This window comes from Haliotis asinina, chromosome 8, assembly GCF_037392515.1.
Source record: "Haliotis asinina isolate JCU_RB_2024 chromosome 8, JCU_Hal_asi_v2, whole genome shotgun sequence".
NCBI lineage: Eukaryota > Metazoa > Mollusca > Gastropoda > Lepetellida > Haliotidae > Haliotis > Haliotis asinina.
Genome location: NC_090287.1, coordinates 51918437 through 51943383, shown reverse-complemented (window position 1 = coordinate 51943383; position 24947 = coordinate 51918437). Strand labels below are relative to the sequence as shown.

At 40.0% G+C, this 24947-nt stretch overlaps 1 protein-coding gene across 2 annotated transcripts; it reads right to left on the bottom strand.

Annotated features, from left to right (window-relative positions):
* Positions 1–2548: 2548 nt before the first annotated feature.
* LOC137293956 (N-acetylgalactosaminyltransferase 7-like) lies at positions 2549–24080 on the bottom strand. 2 transcript variants are annotated; one of them, XM_067824855.1, is made up of 13 exons: positions 24029–24080; positions 17023–17159; positions 15202–15349; positions 14748–14874; positions 14158–14324; positions 11944–12151; positions 10748–10921; positions 10207–10324; positions 9519–9623; positions 7903–8118; positions 5924–6004; positions 5244–5366; positions 2549–3767 (listed from the first exon to the last, which is right to left on the bottom strand). In XM_067824855.1, exons 1-13 carry the CDS (start codon positions 24048–24050, stop codon positions 3645–3647), a joined length of 1749 nt encoding a protein of 582 aa, XP_067680956.1. In that variant the 5' UTR covers positions 24051–24080; the 3' UTR covers positions 2549–3644. The 2 variants fall into 2 exon arrangements, with proteins under 2 accessions (XP_067680956.1, XP_067680957.1); XM_067824856.1 differs by lacking the exon at positions 24029–24080 and adding an exon at positions 17598–17957.
* Between the last annotated feature and the right edge of the window lie 867 nt (positions 24081–24947).

Below are 24947 nucleotides of genomic sequence, written 5' to 3'. Positions count from 1 at the left end.
TAATGTGGTCATATTCAGTATAAGGTATCGAATTAAATAGTAGCTAAAATATGGTCAGATTGTATTACAGGATCTATGCACATTAAAAAAATAACACGCATAGAAAAAGAACAAAATTTACACAAAACCATTTAATCACAGCTGTCAAAGATTCAGTCTGCATTGAGGTGAGTTTTACTACGGATTCTGATTTTCTACGGTATAATCTGTACCAGCAGAGGACACTGGGTAGCCTAGTGATTATGGTGTTTGCTCGTCACGCCGAGCACCCGGGTCCGACTCCCCACATGGGTACAATGCGTGAAATCCATTTCTGTCCCCCCGTCGTGCTATTGCTGCAATAAAAAACTGAACCAAAATTCATGCACTCCCTGTAGTAGTCGGCTGCCTCTAGGTTCGGTTGTAGCTCTATATGATCGCTAACAAATACAAAACATGTCTTCTTCTTTGACCTCTCCTGGTGACTAATACGGTCATTTTCAATTACCGTTAGGATGTACTTTTAAAAACACAGTCATCTTACTCACAATCATCCATTTGAAATGTGTATGAGAAAATAATCGCTTTCCCCTTTGCTTCTGACAGATAACCTCATTTTACAAGACATGGATTTACTTTTACATCTAGTTGATTCTCTTACGTGCATTCATAATTTAACGCAGAATAATCGCTTTCCCCTTTGCTTCTGACAGATAACCTCATTTTACAAGACATGGATTTACTTTTACATCTAGTTGATTCTCTTACGTGCATTCATAATTTAACGCAGAATAAGCGTGCGATAGGTTCAGGTTGGATATCGTCGTGGGCGGTGGAACAGCCACGTGGTGGTGTAGCACGTTAACATTGACTGTAATAGGTACAACAGTACAGATATTTCTCTTTGCGTAGAATTATCTGGCAACCTATGTTGGAGTATACAAGGGGAGCTAGCTATTGCCTTTCTTCTCGTATTATAGAGGGACGGTGGGGTAGCTCAGTGGTTTACGCGTCCACACTTCACTCCGACGACTAGGGTTCGATTCCCCACATGCGCATAAAGTGTGAATCCCGTTTCTTGTGTTTCCCACGGTGATATTGCTGCAGGTGGCGTAAAACCAAACGCGCTCACATCGTTTTCTTCATGTAGACTGCGGCGGTGGGGTAGCCTAATGGTTAAAGCGTTCGCTCGTGACGCCGAAGACCCGGGTTCGATTCCCCACATGGGTTCAATGTGTGAAGCCCATATTTTGGTGTCCCCCGCCGTGATATTGCTGGAATATTGCTAAAAAGAACATTTTGTCATCTCCAAGATAGATGAGCCCCACGAATCAGTCAGTGTTAGCAAGCTTATCTAGTTAGGGTTCCAAGCGAACTGTTTGTTTGTTTTTATCGCCGCACTCAGCACTATTCCAGCTGTATGGCTACGATCTGTAAACTATATCTGGACCATACAATACAGCGACTAGCAGTATGAGCAGCGAGCAAATGGGAAGCGACGATACGTGTCAACCAAGTTGTTTCGTACGATAAGCATGGATCTTCACGGGTGGTTCCAAATAAAGTGAAACTTGACCCCTATAATGTGGTCCTGTTGGTCCTCTTACACCAGACGCTCACAATTTGTAATAATTTCAGGTTCGACGGAAAGGTTGAAACTATTTTTTATCTAATTTGACATCTGGCTGTCAATCAGTTCTAAGTCTTTCATACTGTGTCCCACAGGGCTCCATGCTCGGACCTTCATTGTTAATTGTCAATACACATACACGTGTGCGTGTGCATATGCGTGTGTCTGCCTGTATACTATTACGGACATGATGTCGATGTTAAAGTGCTGGCACACTGACATACCTTGTATGACAGTATATGTCACAACAAATAATTATGATGAATTCATGTCCTTGCCTTGTTGCACTGATCCAAGTGAATACAACCTTTAAGCCAAATGTAACATATATACGGTTTGCAGGTTAGCTAAAATACACAATACATGATGTTTAAACACACACGTCGTGTGAAAGAAAGAGACATCACAGGCTATATCCAGAATCGTCTGACTAAATCCAGAGGCATCAAGGATTGAATCCAGAGGCATCACAAGATAAATTCAGATGTGCCATAGACGAACTCAAGAGGCATCACGGGTTGAATCAAGAGGTGTCACAGTCTAAATCCAGGGCATCAAAGATTGAACCCAGATTCACCACAGACTAAATCCAGAGGCGTCACAGTCTAAATTCAGAAGCGTAAGGCGCCACAAGCAAACTCTAGAAGCATCACAGACTAAATCCAAGGGCGTGAAACACTAAATCCAAGATCGACACAGATTAAATCCAAAGGCGTGAAACACTAAATCCAAGATCGACACAGACTAAATCCAAAGGCGTGAAACACTAAATCCAAGATCGACACAGACTAAATCCAGAGACGTTACAGTCTAACTCCAGGGGCATCACAGGCTCAATCAAGTCCAGGAGCGTCACAGATTAAATGCTATCTAGGGACATTACTGTCCTCAAATGTTAGTGCACAGACACGACAAAAGACAAACCTGAGGACAGACAGGTTGGGAGAACTACAATGATGTTTATTATCCATGGGGAGTAATGGTCGAAAACGAAAATGTATAGCAAAAAAGCTTTAAGCAAATCTTGAAACAAATCTTTTATGCAAACAAAATATGAGAAAGGTAATGAGAATAGTAATACCAGTGTGCCTGGTGCGTAGACGCAGTCTGCCACTCGGACGGGCATTATTGAAATGCTGACGGATACGTAGGCGTGGCGGTACATTGCTGCCACCGGCTGGCTATTCAATCCGCACGCTCTGGTCTCTGATCCTTTCCTGTCCGTCTGACTGACCAATTTTGTTAGGTTTTATAGATTGTTGTCTGTCACAGGTAATCTGGTAATGTAGTAAACTGGGCCTCGTCTCTCACATCGCAAGTAGCCGCGAGCAGAGAGATCCAGGAACTAGCTAAGCATCGGAAGAAGCGACACTTACCGTCACACGCAACAATATTCCAGCTGTATGGCGATGCTTTGTAAATAATGGGTTCTGGACCACATAATCCAATCTTTACGATTATGAGCAGCGATCGATCTTTTCCATTGTGGTACGATGACATGCCTGAACTAAGTCAATGAATCCTTTAGAAGTCCTAAACAAGAATAGCTGAAGACCAATTTTAATTTAGAATATTCAGACGTTGTAGTGTTCATACTCAGGGACTGAAGCACTTACATGTACGAATGCGTTCAATTCAAATACGAGATAGCACTGGAGTTTTGATCAGAATGCTTACTGCTTACATAAAATAGATCAGGGGTTTTTACTTTCAGTGCACTTGGAAGAAATAATGAAAAAAATCAGTATTTTGTTTGTACTATAACGTAAATAAATGGCATATCATTGTCTACATCTAGAAGCATCTAAGTCAAAATCCAGTCTTAACCTAAAGGCATCATAGTCAGAATGGAGAGACACCACAGTCTGAACCCAGAGACATAAGAGTCTGAATCCAGGGGTCATCAATCTGCATCCAGAGACACAAAAGTCTGAATCCAGAGGTAGCCTAGTCTGAATCCACGTCAAGCATCCGGATGCATCACATTAAATCTGAGCACATGCTGTTCTATGATGGTAGCTGATGCTTCGCTCCTTTATTTCCGCTTCTCTAAAATCCACTGCTGAGTTTGAACCGTGTTATTGCACTCGGCAAGAATCAATTGTACTCCACTTTGGATACATTTCTTCAGCACCGGGTGACGAATTAAGCCCGTTTCCTGAAATGATAGGGACATAAAAACTTTATGAAAACGAAGATTTTACAAAAAAAATGTTTTCCGTTGGAAAGAAGATGAATTTGAATCATATTTCGTTTACATTCCTAATTCCGTTTAGAAAAAATACATGTTTTGGAGAACGAAATTGGCAACTATCCATCCATGCATTTGTCACTAAAGTTTCTTTGGGATGTGTTTGGCGTCTTTTTGGAACACCAAGAACTACTGATATGTTCTGTAGAGAGAAATGTAAATATATGTTTGTAAGGTATAACGGTACACAGAAAACAAAACCTGAGCAAATATAAAGTAAATTACTCCATTTCATTATGGGTTAAAACTACTCTCATGCTAAGTTTTTATTGGCCGTTTCAAGGAGACGAGCGAGATGAACGATGATGCCGCCTTCACAATCTTCATAACAGTTTATAAACTTTGTGTGTGAATGTCTTGTTCTGTAACCTGTACTGTCGTCACATCATTGACTATAACCTCTGTACCTGCCATTTGCTGTAACATTTATTTCTGTCATACATTTGGCTGCAACACGTTCTTATGTCATTGATAAAACTGCCACGTCATACACAGTAACACGTGTAGGTGTCACGTCATACCCTGTAACACGTGTAGGTGTCACGTCATACACTGTAAAACGTATAGGTGCCATGTCACACACTGTAACAGGTAATAGCTGTCACGTTACAGACTGTAATACGTATAGATAACACGACATTGACTGTAAAGGTACATCTGTTCAAGGGTGAGCCGAAGTGTAGAATGTTTAATGTTTGTTCATACATGGCGAGCCAGCTATATTGCCGCTCATCTGACATAACAGACGGGCGGTGGCGTAGCCTAGTGGTTACTTCGTTACGCCGAAGATCCGGGTTCGATTCCGCACATGGGTACATGTCTGAAACACATTTCAGGTGTCCTCCGCCGTGATAAAACTTGAATGTTGCTAAAACCCATACTCACTCACGTTACATCTGAAATTACCAGAAGACCATGATTGTGACTGATGATCGTTATTTCCTGCCAGACCCAGTTGAAACTAAGATTACTGTTACAACCATACGACCTCTGAATTTAGTTTTCGTGCTGCCATTGTGACACCTTTGAACTGAATTTATTTTGAGGGAGTGCAACAGGTATAGTTGTCACCTGATTGACTGCAACACGTATAGATGTCACCTCAAAGACTGTACAAAGGATAGTTGTCACCTCAATGACTGTAACATGTATAGATGTCACCTATGTCACATGTATAGATGTCACCTATGTCACATGTATAGATGTCACCTATGTAACATGTATAGATGTCACCTATAGAATGTTACGTACATGGTTATCACCTAAAAGAATGTACAAAGTATCGATGTCATCTAAGGGAATGTAACATGAAGTGTTGTCACTTCTTGGACTGTAACACTTATATTTGCCATGATACACACTGATCAGATCAAGAGTCACTACCTGATTCCATTCCCAGGGATGTTTGTATCCATCAGGGCACATGGGAAACGCAAACCCTTTCCCCCTATATTCCAGGCAGAATTCACCAACAGACATCTGCCCCGCTGTATTGTACCGGAAATACTGAAACAAAGATGTCACTTCATCAAACAAGTTACTTTGGCTTACCCTATCCACTTTTGTCGCTCTTGCCACCAGCAGAGTGTGCTGTGGACTTCATGCAAATGAGACGGGATTAACGCCGCGTAGAAAAGCGTTTCCCTGACCCAGCACTGACTTTTGATATTTTCCAATTAGTAATATTACAGTCCAGAAATAAATATTGACGGCGTCGACTGACAGATGGCTTGAATCATGATTGAATGGTTAGGGCAGTTGGCCTGATGGGTTATCTTACGGACTGACAGATTGATGGACTAATTGATGGTCTGAAAAAGGATGGGTGGTTTGAAAGAGGGATGAAGGTCTAAAGGATGAGCAGATGGTCTGAAGGTGGGATTGATGGTCTGAAGGACGGATGGTTTGAAAGATGGATGATTGTCTGAAGGTTTGAAAGATGGATGGTTGTCTGAAGGATTGATGGATGTCCTGAAGGACGGATGGGTGGTCAGAAACATGGATGGTATTGGTTTATAGATGGACTAAGGCCATATAACCAGATATATACGTATCTCACTTACCTCCCCATATTGCTCACAGGCTCCGAGTATTAACTTTCGGTCGTATTTCCTCAAACACTGGGTCCCATGCCGCTCTTTAATCTGAAACACAATGTATTGATTCAGGCATGCCAGACCCAACCTAAATCAAGGTGGATTTTTGTCTACATCAAAAAGCATCTAACTCTGAACCCAGTACCTCTACAGTCTCCACAATCTGAATCCAAAGGCATCACAGTCTGAACCAAGAGACACAACAGTTTGAATGCAGAGGCATCATAGTCTGAAACCAGAGGTAGTGTAACTTGAATCCACAAACATCCAGATGCATTACATCACAAAAAGCTGCTCCGGTAATTGCAGCGCTTCAAAATATTGACTCAGCACTGAAAGCATGTTTCCTTGAAGTTCCAGACCAAATGCACGCATCTGTTTGGTCCTTGCTCGATTATTCAAAGACAGTGGTAACAACCTGCTCTAGCATGACTGCAGCGTTAGACAGCATTCATTCAACATTCCTTCGTCGTGCCCCATATTACCATATGTCACGTACATTTCAAGATTCAAGATTCAAGATTTTTATTGCAGTATTATAGGCCTCCAGCCCAGAGTACGTGATTCATACATAAGCATTTTTCCAAAAATACATATCCATCAATAAATAGTCAAGTCGAACATTATCAATAATATATACAATGATAGCGAGTGAAGTGCTCATAGTATATGGTTACGCCATCAAGTAATACAGATCAAACCATATTGGCAGTGTAGTATACAGTGATCATAGAAATTGTGATGATAGTGAATGAAGCGCCCATAAACTCCCTTTAAATAATTTTGTCTTTACACACTGCAATAAGCTTGTCTTTTCAGGTGACATTTCATAATATACAAAAATAAATGTTCACACACAGAGCTGTCTCTCATTACTTTCGCACAATTTATGAAGATTACCACTTATGCTAATGCTTGGCAAAAACTTATTTATTTATGTAAGTAACATAGAATTATAAGGTGAGCTTCATCCTCAACAACATTAAGCATTTTTTCCAAAAATACATATCCATCATTAAACATTCAAGTCAAACATTAACAATAATATATACAATGAAAGCGAGTGGAGTGCTCCTAGTATATGGTTATAGCATCAAGTAATACAGATCAAACCATATTGGCAGTGCCGTATACAGTGATTAGTGACGTACATTTACTATATACAATCTCTCAAGATCCGACTTAGAATATCTTTATCAACCCATGCTTCTTGTATTGGATCGGGTTGTCAGACTCGCCGACACGGCTGACACAGTGTTATCGTATCCAAGTTGCATAAATCGATGCTCATGCTGTAGATCACTGGATTGTCTGGCCTAACTTCGATTATGTATAAACTGCAACCATATGGCTGGACTGTTGCTGAGTGGGACATAAAACTAAACCCACTCACTTACTACTATGCCTTGATATTGTTGTTTGCGTTGTATAGCAACGTTCACAAAGACAAAAAACGCTTATAACGCTGTTGTCATATTAAGCGACAGGTAGGTTCTTAAATAATGTTGAGATTTGTACAATCATTGAAAAGGGCATATAGTTCTATTTTCTGTGCATACATTCTCATATCATAGAAATCGTACAACTGTCTCTGTATAAATTTGTGTGATGTTTAACACTCAACAATAATCCGCTCATACAACGGGGTCCGTGAGTAATCTAGCCTGGAGCAGACAATCCTGTGATTGAATCCCATGAATATCGATTGTGAAGATGGGATACGATAAATTACGCTATCAGCTGAGTCAGAGAGAGAGAGAGTGACCACCCGATCTTTGTTCGCCCTATTGAACATTAATTCTTACTCGGACCTTGACGGGTTTTAATCTTCAAATTTAAACTGTAGACAATTCACTTCACAGTATTACAGATAACATAGATCATGTATTGTCCAAAATTATTATTTAAAAGAAAATGAAATATTTTATGACAACTGACATACTTACATTTCCCCATACAACATTCTGTGGGGGAAGAGGATAATCCTTCGTCACATCATATGCCACATTTTCCATATACCATTTGAAGCTCTTACAACCCAGCCTCTTCCTGAGTTCCATTTGGTCAGTGACATTAACTTTCATTGTCCTGAGAGCTGGATACTGTCTATACAGGTACTCCTTGTATTCGTCCATCCATCCCTCCGCCGTACGGACGTTATTCTATGTAAAAAAATCACAGTGAGTCCTCTCTTACCTCCTTGAACAGGAGGTCCAGTGAACTCATCAGCAGAAGAGGCTTGACCAAGAGGCTTGACCACTCAATCACTTAGACAATAAGGCGACCGAACTATAATATATTAACTGTCCAGTTTACCATTAGGCTATTATGCGTGTTGATCAGCATAATGCATCTTTGTATCAATAACAATTGCGGACAAAGTGATGTTTCTACATAACGAGTGAGCATATTAAGCATACATCACCTTGGAAGAAATGTAGTCACTCTTCCAGATGCTTTATTGCATTAAAGTTATTTAAAACATTTTCCCACCTTTCACTTTTTTCTATTTTTCGAAATTTAATCTGTAGATGTATTATCAAGATGAAGTTCAATTGCTCTGTGCATGAAAAGGTCAACGGTAACACAATCTTTTCCCGACAGTAGAGAGAAGTTCTGACTTTGATAAAATGTCAACAGTTCTGCAGATAACATTTTGAGAGGCATTTTAGACGTTGAGAATATTGAACAAACGTAAGGATAATTTCTTTATTTCGTGGGGCGGTGGGGTAGCCTAGTGGTTAAAGCGTTCGCTCGTCACGCCGAAGACCCGGGTTTGATGGGTACAATGTGTGAGGCCCATTTTCTGGTGTCCCCTGCTGTGATATCGCTGGAATATTGCTAAAAGCGGCGTAAAACCAAACTCACTCACTCACTCTTTATTTCGTGATTGCAACGAGCATCGTTGTTGAGCATCACCCTATGACCCAACGTAATGACTTAATGTCAGCTCATTGTTGAAGGAGTAGATGAAAACACGCTGGTCCAAGCTTCATAACAAACCTGAAAGCAAGAAGTGAGGAGATGGTCCCGATGAAGTAAGGAACCTAATGGCTTTGTATCAGGATTCGAGCCTACAAGCATTGGTGCCCTGTGTGTCCATAGGACGCAACTATGTAAGGACCGCAACTTTCTAACCCCTAAGGCGTTGATGTAGTGTTCCGATACCCATTTCTAGTGCTTTACAAGAACAAAACAACTCTGATATCTGTTTCCGCTAGATAACTGATCATCAAGACTATCTTCAAAATCATTTGGCAAGTGTTATCTTTTTTCATATCATGAGCGAAACCGGATAAACACAGCTTCGACGATGCTTGGGGTGAGTGTGTGAATTTAGCTTTCCACCGCTTTTCGTAATATTCCAGCAATATCACGTCGGTGGACACCGGGAATGGTCTTCACACATTGTCCCCATATAGGGAATCGAACACGTTTCTTCTGCGTGATAAGCAAACGCTTTTGCAACTAGGCTATCCCCAGGGTCGATTATACTTGGACTAACGCAGCGATGAGAAAGGACCATCGGTATCTAGATACGCACATGAGGCAAGATGCTCACCTTTTCTAAGTAGGATCCTTTGAAGGTGAAGGGCATTGTGTAATGGTAGATGTGCCCCACTCTTGAGCATGGTACCATCTCGAATCTACCCCCACACATCCATTGCTGAAAAAGTATAGATACCATTGTTATACAACACCATGCCAGTCATGAGAAAGTCATGCAGACAGATGACTGTTGGTAAATCCCAACAGAATAGGAAATCTGTGAAATTCTCACGATCTGAAATTTCAGCGCATTCGGTATCAACACCGCCGATTATAAACCTCAAGAGGCCCAAGTTTGCAACACGAGTGAAGGCGACTTTAAACCGCTGACTTTATTCATGAATCAGATTCTGTGATTTACATACGGTTTCAGACCAAGCTGGTATGACACAAACAACCGCTTTCTGCCAATAATAGGCAATCAGAGGTTTCAAACCAAGATTATTGAATTGCGTGACTAGATGACGGCAGTTATGCAAAGTCAGTTAAAATGTACCATGCATCGTATCTTCGCAGTAATATTTAAAGAAAAGTGTGTATTTATCAATCATGGTCCATAGAACCTTTGTACTTTGTAGTGGTGATAGTGTATCAAAACATGCCAAATTTATGTTGCTACGTCAGTTTGTCAGTCCAGTGTTACAAAGCAAGCGCGATCGAAATGGACTGAAAGAGTGCCTTAGGTTATAAGGTGCATTTACCTTGAATGAAAGCTGGAAACCCTCTGCTCCCCATATCTGAAGACCCTCATCGTAGCCTCCGATGTCAAAGAAGTGTTTGCGGGTGACTGCAAAGAGTCCACCGGCGTGCGTTGGGGTTCTGTGTTGGGGGTTGAACAGACAATAGTTCTGACCTTCTTTTCATGTAGGTAAAGGAGAATACAAGTAGATACATCATGAACTTTACAACGCCACGAAGAAGACATGGAATACAATGCCATTAGAGTCTCTCCGCATACGCAATAGACCGTGCAAAACAGACGGCTATATCTAACTGTGCACAACACAAACTAACCATTAAGATTTTCCTGTTTTCTTATAATGCATTATCTACACGTACAAACTGGAATCAACCGCCATTATTATGCTGAATACAAAAAATAGAGATCGTTAGTGTTTTGAAAATACATGTATGTTTACGTAATTGTAGGCTCAGGCTTCACAACGAAACACGTTTCCCAAAATAGCGATATATTTTCGAGCTTCGATTCCAGAAGGACACTAAAGAAGTCATTATATTTACGCATAAGGTTCTGAGTTGTGCTTCCAGTTCTCTGTCCGCTCCTTGGCAGTGACCACTTGTTCTTTATACCGAAGACCCCAGTCGAAAACACCTTTGACCATGTCCGTTAAAACTGGTGTGTATCTAAAGTCTTGGTAGTGCACACCATCAACGGTGGGCTGAGCCATCGCTGTTCTAGAAGACAGACGATTGAATCATTAGGTTTAACTTCTCCACACGCCCCAAACAAATCTTCAAAGCATTTCAATGTCTTGAAAACGTTGTCCTTATGATCTGACGGCCCTTATGATTTAAAAACACTCCTTATGATTAAACACAAGGCATCTTAAGTTCTAAGTAGTTTGAACCTTGAGCGCCTGTCAGGCGACTGGTTGTTTTCTTCACAGAGAATGTTTAGTACTCGTTGACCAGAGGTAATGTGCCATGCAATGTACATGGATAAATACGCACTGTAAATGGACTAATATTATATGTTCAATGATGCGGCTGAATGAATGAATGAATGAATGAATGAATGAATTTATTCTTGTAATGGGGCCACTAGCGTATTTACATTTTCCGCATGTACATGCGAGCGTCACTATACAGTTTACAAGAAATACATATGATGAAATATTGGACATACTGCCGTTAAAGATATCATCATTATGTTATTTGGGGCCAAAAAGATACATGTGCCAAAACATTTTAAAATTTAGGGTTTAACTGAAGAAAGTATATCAACACACTTTCTGTCTGACTGGTAATCCCAAAATATTTAGGTAAAATGTCCTGCCAAAGTCTCTTAAAGAATGGGCATATAAAACAGAAATGAAATTCGGTTTCCACTTCTGGGCTAGTATAAAATGGGCACTACCTCTCCCTCTCCTTACGACGAAACCGTGATAATCAAATCTTGTAAACATGGATATCTAACTCTGTCGAATATTTTTACAACATAATCAATTCTAATACGTCTGAGAAGAGACAAACTAGAGTAATTATCAAGTGCATCAGAATACAGCTGATATCAATATCGATAAAAAAAATCAAAATTTGCCTAAAATCTGATACAGTGATGCGGCTGAATGAATGTTAACAACCTGTTTTTCGCAATTGTCCTCTGCAGGTCAGTCTAACCTAGTTAGTCATACATGGGGGATCATTCGGTTTCGTGTCACAGTGAAATATGTGGTAATACAAATAAGTGTACTCACTTGTCGCGAGCAATTCTCTGAATCAGGGGAGGTAACCAGTTCACATTAACTTCACAGTGAGGTTCAAGTATTACAAGTATTTCAGATTTGGCCTCCCTTGCTCCTCTTGTCCGCGAACCCATCGCCCCGAGCCTCTTTTTGTTCCTGAACAATTTGACCAATCCATTGAAACGGCGAATATAATTATCAAGAGGCGCAAGGAGATGCTCTGGAAAGTGAATGAAGATCAATGTATACTAGTACTTTAAATGAGTGAGTTTAGTTTTACGCATAGTGGCGGTCTGTACATAATCGGGTCTGGACCAGACAATCCAGTGATCAACAACTTGAGCATCGATCTGCATCATTGGCAACCGATGACATGTGTCAACCAAGTCGGCGACTCTGACCACCCGATCTCGTTAGTCGCCTCTTACGACAAGCAGAGTCACCTTTTATGGCAAGTATGGTTTGATGAAAACCGAATCTACCCCGGATCTTCATGGGTCTGTATACTGCTGGGGCCTAGGTTGCAATACAAGACTCCTCACTCAATTACATATCGGAAGAAGGCAAGGCAATCGTTTGGCTTGTCCATTTTGAATTGCAGGTCATTTCGATAGGGTGTGACGAAGTTCATGAGATCAATCGCTAGTTTATCTCTCCTACATTCGATTATTTGCAGTAGTGAAGCGCACAACATTCACTTCCCAAACAACGTGTCGAAACACTTGTATCTAAGGTTTTGTATTTCCTTACAGAGTTGCGTCCCTTAGACTCACGGGGAGGCTCCGAATGTGGCTTCCAGATAACATGATCAGGTTTCTATGTATTTCTGCACCAAATCACTGGTGGTAGATTTCACAAAAGTAGCATACGTCTAATGATGCATTACTTCGGGCCTTCGTCCAACATATAACTGGACTGGGAAGTCGATTAAGTCATTACTGATTCTTGTCCACATCTGCTTAACACTTGTATAAACTAGTAGTGTGAAGATGCATCAATTCATTGGTCGCCAATAAAAGGTTTTACGTCTTTGTACATCCCGATACGATACTTTAAATGAGCCACGACAGATCGATGTTTAACTTTGAATATTGCCCAATCGCGATATCTGTCAAGAAAGACTTACTGTTTGATGATTGAAATATATTTTTTCCCTTCATAAATATACATTTTCTAGGAAATTCTGTGTGAGACATTTCGTTCGCGTGTATTCGACATTCGCATGTCCGTGTATAAACTTGATTATCACGTTTCCGAATGAACATTGGCGGAATTTGACGAAATACTTTAAAACTGGTTTTGTTTTGACCGTAAGGTGTTTAGAATTGGTGTTATAATTTAAGATTTAGTATCGTGATACGTATGGTATCGCCACCCTTATGTCGGGATTCGTATCATATCGCACCCTAAGTACACAATACTTTGGCAATATATAGCTGTGAATAACATTTTAGTATCATTATATATCGTATCGCAGGTTGTGTGTCAATACCACCACTAGTATGAACTCTTCCCGTGTGTAAACAGTACGTGTTATCTGTAGATCTTACTCTTTCATCTCCTGTTTCAAGATGATCCAAATTATTGTATATGCATGCTACATTGGCTCCTTGTATATTTAGTATAATCATTGGTGCATCGTGTAACAATTCACCTGACGAAGGGGAAAGGAATTGCCCAGAACGTTGTGATAAACAATAAAGAGGAATTTATCATCCAAAATATTTGCCTTTTAACTGGACTTCGGAGATTAAATACAATTCGCTCACTCACAGAACAGATCTGTTCCACAAGTCTCGCTACACAGAGGTATTTTTACGCTAATGCTTTGAAATGTGATCCGAAATCAGTATGACAAACCCTGCATATATATAACTGATTTACCCCGGAACGTTTGCATATATTTACCATCATCAGTTTCTCAGGGGACTATAAACATAGTTTCAAGAGGAGTGTTTACTTACTGACGCGGAATTCATGGACTTCAGTTATTCCCACCGTAAAGACCATTTCTGTGTCATGATATTGCCGGAATATACTCATCACGAATATACTCAACATGGCGTAAAACCAAATTCACTCGCTCGAACGACCGACCGACGATCGACGGATGATTCAAGCAAGGAATGAACCACCCAACCAGTCACCCGACAGTCACTCACTCAATCATCTTCACTACACATTATGTATGGGTAAAGATGGTGGCAACTGTAAATCTGTCCCCACCCCTGGTGCTTGCGTCGTCCACGAGAACCAGCTCTTTCAAAAGGGATGGCGGGGAGCGATTGATGATGCTGTTGATCGTCCTTAGGAGCGTGCTGTTGCCTTCATTGTGAAAGATGACAATCACAGAAGCACCTGGTAGATTGCTTGGGTAGTGCCAGAACTTGCACCTTGAACATAAAAAAAAATTGTTCTCCTCACACAAACAGAATTAGATAAAATTAACTTTCATGCAGGCCCTGAAGATTCTCAGATATAAATGTTAGCAAGGTAAAATTATGATGATTCGCAATCTTAATTTCATTTTATTCGATTTACATTTTTGAAATTCATCGGTACCTTTTCACTGCAAACTGACTATGGTCTGGACCAGACAATCCAGTGACAGAGAGGATGAACATCGATCACCACAACCAAGATGTGTCTACAAGTCAGCATGCCTGACCACACGATTTCGTTAGTCGCCTCTTACGACAAGCATGGGTTACTGAAAACCAATTCTAACCCAGAGCTAAACGGGCCTGGAATTACAAAGAGATAGTAAGGTACCATGAACAAAATGGTTTCAAAATGGATTCAGAGACGTTACTCACTCTTTTGGTCTGGTATCAGGGATAGAACGCTGCACTGAGATCTGGTCGCTCACTTTCATGTCGCAGCCATAATGCATTAAGGAATCTTGATCTGGCTTCACGGGTTTCACTGGCCTACCCATCTCACCTACAGACAAAAAACATCAAAACAGTTATGTGTTTACTGATGAATTGTTCATTTATCAAAAAAAGGAAAATCAAAAAGTTGAGTAAAATCAAATGCAGCTGATAAGTGATTGTTTCTTACGACTTGCCATTATTACCCCACTTTCCTTCTTGTATAATGTAAATAACAATACAGCTTTGATTCCTATAAAAGAAGGAAAGACAAACCTAGAATATGGTCCCATTTACCGTGAAACCTGCCCTCACTGTCACCTGTCTAATCCGGATGACTGTCAAAACCGACATAAAAGTAGTGATTGCGGATATGTAAGTTGAAAACTGGGCCTACCTGGGCCTTCCACGACTCTTTCTGGAGGAGGTTCAAAGTTGCCCACCTCTCCCTCTTTGTACACAGCTTCCATCGATCCTGTAGGATAGTGTTCTGGTTCAACTTCGAACTCTTCTAGCTGCATTGGTTTCATTCTTGGTTTACGAACCTGCAGTGAATAACGTTTAGTCAAAATACCCTTGAAAGTCCAGGTAAGAATTGGTCTTCAGTAACTCATGCGTGTCCTAAGAGGCGGTCAAGTTTGGTAGACACGTCATCGTATCCCAGATGCTTAGATCAGTGCTCATGTTGTTGATCACTGATGCATGTGCTGTATAGCACCATAGGTTCTACTGACGCATGGGATTGGTGTATTGATGCATGTGACATTATAGTGCACTATAGATTCTACTGACTTGAGTCTTGATATCTGGATTGCGAAATACAAATGTTCATGCGAGATGTAATGACAAAAAAACTCGTAATAACACAGCACGCCCTGATATTTTCACACTGTCACGTGGCAAAAAAGCATGTCAGGTTCGCAATGGCTTTAAATGCTCGCACATTCAATGTCATCTGATAGAATAAACAGCTGGCAAGAGAGAAATACAACATCGGTTGGCTGTGGTTAGAATTTAATAGCGATTACGTCATGTTATCACAGGTTCCCCCCCCCCCTCCACCACACACACACACACACACACACACACACACACACACATTCACATACACACACACAACAAACCCTCCAAAAGTATGTAGCTGCAGGTCAATGGAAGGGTGTTGACACTGATGTTGTTACATTAAAAAGTTCGTTGAAGACACTAGGGCACGTGTTCGGTGAAACTAATCAGTACCACCCACCCACTCATGTCCCCAGTTAGACTTCGGATCTGTTCGCGGTTTAAGAACAACCACTCAGCATGCAAAGCTGCCCTAAAGGGATGTAAATTCTGCACTGGAGGGCTCCGTGCCTGGATTCGCTGCTCTACTATGTCCAACACATGCTCCAGAGGTTTCAGTTCTGGGTTTAACGCTGGCCAGGTTAGCGTTGTCACTGCATTACCCCTCATGTCATCCAATACGGCACGTGATCAACGAGACGTGATCCTTGTCGCCCATGTACTTTTGATCCTGTAGCAAGAGGATGGTTATCGAAATGAGGGACAACGGCCGGATGTGGGACATCCCGGATGTACTGAGCTCTCGTTAAGTTGCCCCTGCAATCGTGAGAGAGACATCCCAACACCTTGAGAGATCCTCCTCCATAGGCGAGTTGGCAGAATGTTCCTGGTGGTACTAGCCTTGTTCTCATGCCTCCAAACACGTGTACGCCCATTAGTAACGACCAATGGATTTGCCTCCAGGTCGTCATATTCCAGTATCGTACCAATTGAACTTCCAGTCTGTTTTCGGACTAAACGGGTAACTATGGTGTAATGTTAGGCCAATCTCCATAAAGGATATTCCTGTGGTATATACACTAACAATCTGATTTCTAGCGTCGAGTGACAATCGTCTCCTTGCCATGTTCAGTGATGTCCTTGAATAGTAGTTTCACTCAAAGTCAAAGTCAAAGTCAAACACCGACAAATACAGATAGGCCATACTGTTTTGTATTATCCTCAAGGGTTGCATGTTGCGACAAAAGTGCGATTTTACCGCATCACTGGTTATATCAACTCAGTTTTCCCATAATTATACCTTGTATCACTGTTTCAAATAATGGGGGGAAATTCATACAAAAATAGGGTGCTTAACTTTTTTCTTTGTGTATATAAGAAATCATTGAAATATAAAAAGTGGTCAATTAGTCAGATGAACAGATGAACATCATACCTTAGTAAATATATCGTCTTTGCTGTACGAGTGAAGCTGTTCCACTCTAAAGTAGTTCAAAGAGACTCCGAAACAAACGAGAAAGAGGGCGCCTGTGAACAACGTTCTCATCCACCGTCTCCTTGTGCGGAACATGTCTGAAATTTGAACAGCCAGCTTTAAAACATCGGAATAGCTCAATGACGATCTGAGTGATGTGGAACACATACGTCCTGTTGGGAGATATTGTAATAAATGGAATGCATGAAAACTGAAGGAGTGTGAGTGAGTTTAGGTTTACGCCGCTTTTAGCAATATTCCAGCAATGTCAATGCAATTTACACCAGAAATGAGCTTCACACATTGTACCCATATGGGGAAACGAACCCAGGCCTTTGGCGTGACGATCGAACGCTTTAACCACTAGGTTACCCCACTGTCCCTTGCCCAGTTGAATATAACCATGCCAACTGTCATTCCTTTCCGGATATCTGAAGGACAAGGTTGTGAGTAGATTAAATGAATTGACAAATGTTATAGCATATCATTGAATTGGCTCCCGTGAATAATGTAGTTTAAATTTGCAACTGTCTTACTTGAAACAGTATCAGCAACATGCGCAACAGCCTCTCAGGAATACGGTGAGAGTATCCTGACCAACCGTAGACCAAACGCATGCAAAGTCAAAACAACTGTTCACGATGCTGTGCATCAAACAACTGCCGTTCCTTTCCCGATTTCAGAAGGACTAGGTTGTCAGTCGAGCGGAGAGGAAATGAATTGACAATAGTTAGCAAATCATTGAATTTGCTCACGGGAATAATCAGCTGGTGAATAACAAAAACACCATGGCAGTACTGACAGACAAGACGAATAGTCACCAGCGGCTGTCGCCAAGCGCATTGTTCCAGCAGAAATCATGAACTGAACGTTATTTACACCCCGCCGCATTCTGTGACATTGGAGTTAGATTTTTATCCATATATGAACAACTTAAATAGATGCATGAAACACAAACAGGACGTCGACAGCTGTGAGCGACTGCCTCGGGGCGATCGTCTGTGGTGAAGGTGTGTGAGTGATTGTATGTATCTGGGAAGTCAGCTGGGAGTCAATCAAGTCGAGTAATATAGTATGGGGACAAAGTCTGGGCCATCGTGGATTCATTGAAATGTATCATGGAAACCAATACTTAAAGTACCTCCTACATGCGCTATCCTGGCGATGAGATATATAGGAGAATTGTTATACTACAATTATATGAAATAAAATTGTAGCACGCACGCACGCACGCACACACACACACACAGGCACGTCGTGGGGGGTGAGGGGGTGGGGTTTAAGGAAGTGACCTGTCCATTATGGACTGACCTGGGGCCTACTCTTTCGCCCATGTGCAGGAATCATGACCACTAGGCCTCCAGTGAGGTTGTGTTCCACGAAGCGTGTCCTCTAGATCACAAAGAAGAACTTTTAGAATTCCTAAACTCCTATTTTTAATTATACTACAATAATACGTACCTTTAACTCGTATTCACATTTATCTGTTCCTTTAAATAATATATTTTACACAAATTTATCATACCTGAATACCCTGTACTTTTGCATTACAAAAACATGACCGTGCATGTGCAGTGAAATTCATTTACATACGTAAATCGTGCATTTTGGGCTACTTTCACACAGTCTGTCGCAAGCACCAAATTAGATACATCATTCCGTAGCTTCACAACTTGCAGTCTTATCATATGTCCCCCTGTCTGTAAAAGAGCACACACCCCTGCAGCAAGATATTAAATACTGTACCTTGTACAAAAAAAATCGGGTCTTCGATTACAAAACCGTTTTATTACCGGTTGACAGAGTTGTATCCCTTGGGTTAGCGCACCATTTGAATCTACACAGATTCGTCTTTGGTATGCATGCCTATGCATCCGCGTTGGGTTCATTTGGAAGCAATGCTATGAACTGATTTTTGAAACTCAGATGCTTTTCAAAAGTTTACTTTTGAATAAAGGAAATATATTCTCGCCCTGTACTTAGGATAAACACATATTTGCTTGAGTAGTTACAGCAATGTGTAGAAATCTGCCAACAGACACAAACAGGGTGACACATTCTTCTAAAGTCACCTCTTTCCACTCATTGTCACCTATCAACTCTCTGCCGTGAATCAGCTCCGTCAAATTGCACATAAGGCCAACTCCGAAGTGTATATAGCTGAAGTACATATCAGTGTGGATACTACCTTTCCCTTGTTCGGAAGACATCTGTGTTTGTGACAGTTGATTGTATAAGACGATGAATCTTCGTACACGAGGGACCACAAGTTGGAAGCGCATACACGAGGATCACCTATGCAATCTTCGGCCCGATCATCTCTACCTGGACTTTTTCAAGTTGAACGTTTGATCACTCGTCGTAGGGTCAAAGAGGTAAGAAGTCATTCTTTGTGTTTATTGGATTAGTCAGCATTGTCCTCACTTTAACACCAACAGTTCGTTAGTGCGGTGTGTGTTGTTTAATTGAGGGTGTATTCAATTAATTGGTCCATTGTCAGTCCGCATAATTGTACGGAGATATCCAAACCTTTGCGTTTGCATCACTTACATGTATCACGTGCACTGAACCTTGATTGCGATACTCGTATGCAAAGATACTATTAAGTTGGTATTCGCGTAATCGACATACCCAATAATAATATTAATAAGAATCTAAGAGACTCGAAAAAATGCCAACTTAAATGGATACTGCACGCTAAGAAATTCGCAACAGCTGTTGCAGATCTGCCACATTCAACACACTCTGTTACTAATAACTCTCATTTTAAACGTTTGATATCTACTCATGAAGGTGCCTCATTCTTGTTTTATATCAACTTTGTCAACAGACAATATCAAGAAATCCATGAGCGGCTCAGGTGTAGCGATTCGCCACGGTCACCCCAAAGAAGACAGTATTCACTATTTCTTCACATGTTCGCTATGTAACGACTTACTATATGGTAATTATAATGTACACTCTGACACTAACAATAAGTTGGTCTCCCCCTGTCCTCAAACAGATCTGACATGACTTAGACAATATTCACAAAGTTCAACATTTAAATATCATATTTTATTCAAAGAGCAAACGTGTGGCACAAATCCATTCTATTGCTTTATTGACAACTGATTTGCTTGTAAATAGCTTCCACAATATATATGTACATGCTCGTGAGAGGCATTTAATATGCCTACTGAGCTAGTTTGCCAAACCCTTTTCTTTCTCTTGAAATAAAATATCCCTAACAAATAATCTTAGGGATTTGGAAAAGTATACTGGGTAGAGTTGCCTTTCTGTGAATGAAAATGAATAAAGGTATTGTTATTACAAAGATAAGTGTTATTGGTGAATGTAGGCAAGCGGATTTTACAAAGTAAGATTCTGTCCTCAATGAATTGATTGTAACACACACACACACACGTACACACACACACACACACACACACACACACATATATATATACATATATACATACACACACACACACACACACACATATATATATATATATATATATATATATTCAAAGTATCCAATTTGTTCTTATACTTCTTATGAGGATATACACAATGTCATATCATTCATTACTGTAACGTAACTTTACAATTACTTATGGCCAGCTTGTGCCCGGATTAACGCTGCTGAAACATCAAGCATTGCATAATGCATCAAATGGATTACAATACTAGGACCTCATTTAAAGCAAAACCCATCTACAGATAGATTGTCCTGGTTAAACACAATCAACTTCTGCATGTGTCTTAAGTACGTGAATAGAAGGATAACTTCTGTATGTGTCTTAAGTACGTGAATAGCAGGATAACTTCTGTATGTGTCTTAAGTTTTCATTGTCTGCCAGGTGGTTAATTACAAATAGATAGAAGAACAATTACAGATAAGATTCTAAGATACTTTAGAATCAATTCGCATTGTGTAGTGTTGCTTTTACTTCGAACAGGGTGAATCCACTTTGAAAAACATCATGTCGTAAATGTATAATGAGCGTGTGTTAATACATATTTTCCCCTCTGTTCAGGGTACAGAATATCTTGTCAAGTGGCAAGGTTATCCCATTGAGGAGTCGACCTGGACCCGATTGATCAGCATCCGAATTAGACAACTTTTGTCCGTTACCGTAGATATGAGTCTGTAAAACAACATGGAAACGTGTCCTTTGTATGTGATACATGTGTGCATATGAAGATACCCACACAACACGTTTTATATTCTTTAAACGGCGTTTAGAGCTAATCCAGGCCGAAGATGTCCATATGGTGCAAGTTGATCGACTTTAGTCCGCTTTTAAGCAATATTCCAGCAATATTATGACGGGTGACACCAGGAGTGGGTTTCACATGGTGTAGCCCCGTGGGGAATAGAACCCAGGTCTTCGGCGTGACGAGCGAACGCTTTAACCACTAGTCTACTGCCCTAATGTTCATCACGTAGATATGTTGTGCATTCGTATCCGGGGCTCGGGGTAGTTACTAGTTAGTAAGGCATGTTGTCCAGCACTAATCGAGCTAGGCATGCAGTGAAGGAGGGGGGTGTGGGGGGGTGTGTGTCTAAAAACATATAAAAAATAATAAAACTCAACTGTTATCCACTGAGCATAAACCCGTTACTTTTACAGCAGAATCGACATGATATTATGATATTATTATCTGTCGAATGACGATGCCTATATTATTTGTACATTGACAGAGACATACTCATACGAATCATGCATATACCCCACCCCAAACACGATGTGAAGTACTAAAACAACAGAGGGTATGGTAATAGTCATATATCAACTGAAGGTTTGGAACGGGTTCCTGAATTGCGAATGGGTAGATGAAGTTTTTGCATCTCTTCAGGACATAAAGCGCCAGGGTAAACCGAGAAAAATACTTTTTGTTATATATAATATCACTTCATGTCAGCATGAACATCCAAGGCGATTGGGAAATTGGGAAACACAGAATTAACTACAGACACTCTTATCAACTCGTAGAGTTTTCGCGTATCGAAAACCACCAATGAATACCATTTTTGCTTGTTCCTGCGCAACATCAACGTCTGTATTTTTATTTTATGTTAATACCCATTTAAACATACCCATGCACATAAAATGGAGTGTATTGAATGATGATAAAATATTTACCTGGTAGTTTCAAGCCGTAGTATAATAAATCCACAAAAGAAAGTAATAATATATGAACCACGATACACGAATAGCCGAATTTCTATAGACCTGTGACGCGGACTGCATACATTAAATGTGAATCTGTTGTGGTTTGTATTGAGATTTGCGATCTAAGATGAAGTATCGAGATGGCGATAGGGTTCGGAGCAGCTGTTGATCGGATCGACCGTCCAAGAAACTGTGTATGAGAGAAAATGACGACGAACGGATTATTACCTCGGTTTCAACCTCGTCTAGAAAGTCGGTCTGGCACAACATTTTACTCCTGCCAACTGAAATAGGATATAATGGCAATTGGGAATTAAATCTAAGGGACATGTCAAAAGATGTTTGGGAAATGGTTATATCCGACTGGTAAGATGATGCATATGTTTGTCGTATCTTTATGACATCATCACAAAACGTGCATTTTATACACGTGTTTGTTCATTTCTTCAAATATTAATTAATCACATCACGTGTATCATTTATTTATGTGTTTACTCTCCGAAAAATGTTCACTGCTTTCCAAAGTATGTTGAGTAAGTGGTGAACTTGTTTTTTAAGACAAAAATGGCGAACTCACACTCTGTGTATTCAGAAAGTGGTGACAATGGACACCGGCATACCACCAATCTCAATGTAAACAATCGGAGATACTGGGACATACACCCCCAATCAACGACTATCCCCTGGAAGGTCTCACCGCCAATTTGTGATTATTACACATCTCTGGCAATTGAAGAAATTCCGTATAGAATGTAACGGTTAGTTAGAAATACTGGTATATTAATTACGTTTTAAGAAGCTGTTCCTCACTCAACTGAATCCATTTTGGTTTTATTCTGACACTACTGTATATTTTTATGTATACTTATAAAAGTGCTACAGGCCTATTATCCAAGCAGTTATTCAGTTGTATCAGAGTCATTATAGTTGGCAATAAAACATTTACCCCTTGTAAAATAAGTCCATCCGTCAGTGTTGTGAGTCATTTTACACATGTGAATTTATTGATTCATTTCTTACAAAAAAATAACACAACTTGAAGTTCTTAATATAAATAGTCATATACAGAGATTTGTCTCAACAAACAACATATAGTTCTGACCTCCCAAGAGGATGTGTATGACATAGAATTACATGTGTTTCTTGTTTTGATAACAATATATTGACAAACATTTCGCATGACAGATCATGTATTATCTAACTTTAACTTTGTTTGATGATTTTCATTCAACAGTTATTAAAAAACTTTAGGTTGTGTGGGTTTGTTAGGTATTAGCAAAGAAAATGTGTTTAATTTATCCCATATCATTTTTGAAGATATGTTTATGCATTTATTTATATTTTTACAAATTTAACAGATAATATGTACAATGACTGAATAAACTCGTGCATCTGTAATTTATTATTAAAATACACTCTAGTAAATAAAGAATCAGCTTCTCACTGACTACTACGATAATCTGACACACTCTGACATCAATCTGTATGTAGACACAACAGTAAAACGTAAACCTTTGTTGCTTCAACACTTAACAGTGGTATTTTATTATACTAGAGATCAGTATGACTATATGTATTTTTTAGTTATGCAAGAGAAGAATATGTGCTTATCAAAGTAGTATTACTTCTTATGTGTCTGAAATGTTATATTTAATAAAGAATAAAAAACCCGAAAAAACAAACAAAAGACATAGTCTATTACAACTATTACAACTTATTTGTATACTTATATGCACCAAGGACCGGGAGTAGTGAAATAAATAGCTTAATTTATGTCAATAAGTTCTTGTATAAACACATCTTACCACCACCGTTCTTCCCGCACATCCCCTTCTCATAGCTAACAAAACACACATTTCTGATGCAGCTGCAACCAAAACAGGACATCAATAACTGAAACGCATATACAAATCGATATATTTAGTCAGATATGAACAGTTGTCACTGTTATTATTTAATCATTTTGTTTTGAGTGTATTTACACTATATAGCTATCGGTAAACGTACGACCAAAGCTGAAGTTAGCCAGTAGATATTTTACACGCTCTGCGCATGCGCACAGAGTGTCTGAAATGAATGTGAAACCAACGAATGCCCATGTATATCGTATTTTAAAATTGCATGGCTACATGTAGGTGATGATTGACATAATTCGTCCGTTACTGTTATCTGACAATTACGTGACCGTTGTTTCTCACTTCTCTCTCTACCTGCTAAACATTTGTGGTGTCAAAAATCTCAATCCCATCTTGTATTCAACATTCATGATGAAATTTACGTAACATTCTTTCAGTGTTTCTCATTTCGCGCACCCCATCAGCTCCTCGCCACAGTGAGTTACGTGAATGTTTAGTTTGTTTCATACCCTTTCATCTGGCATTTCCGAATTTGATTAACCATTTGCAAAAACAATGTCCGATGTAATACCTTATTTTGACTTGAACTATGCGAACCCGATTTTTTTTCTTAAAAAAACCATGACTACACAAGGCATAATGTTTATGACAGGTGTCACCAGTGGGGCGGGAGACGCTCACCTTTCCACGAACACCGGGTATCATCACTTCATAGTGATTCACATAGACATGCTTTGTCATCGTGTTGCATGGTGACAATCACTGGATTGTCTTCTTCAGACCCAATTTATTTACAAACACCATAATATCGCCGAAACAAATATCTTATGAGCGTGGAAAGGGTTTTGTCACTTCTGCACTACCCATC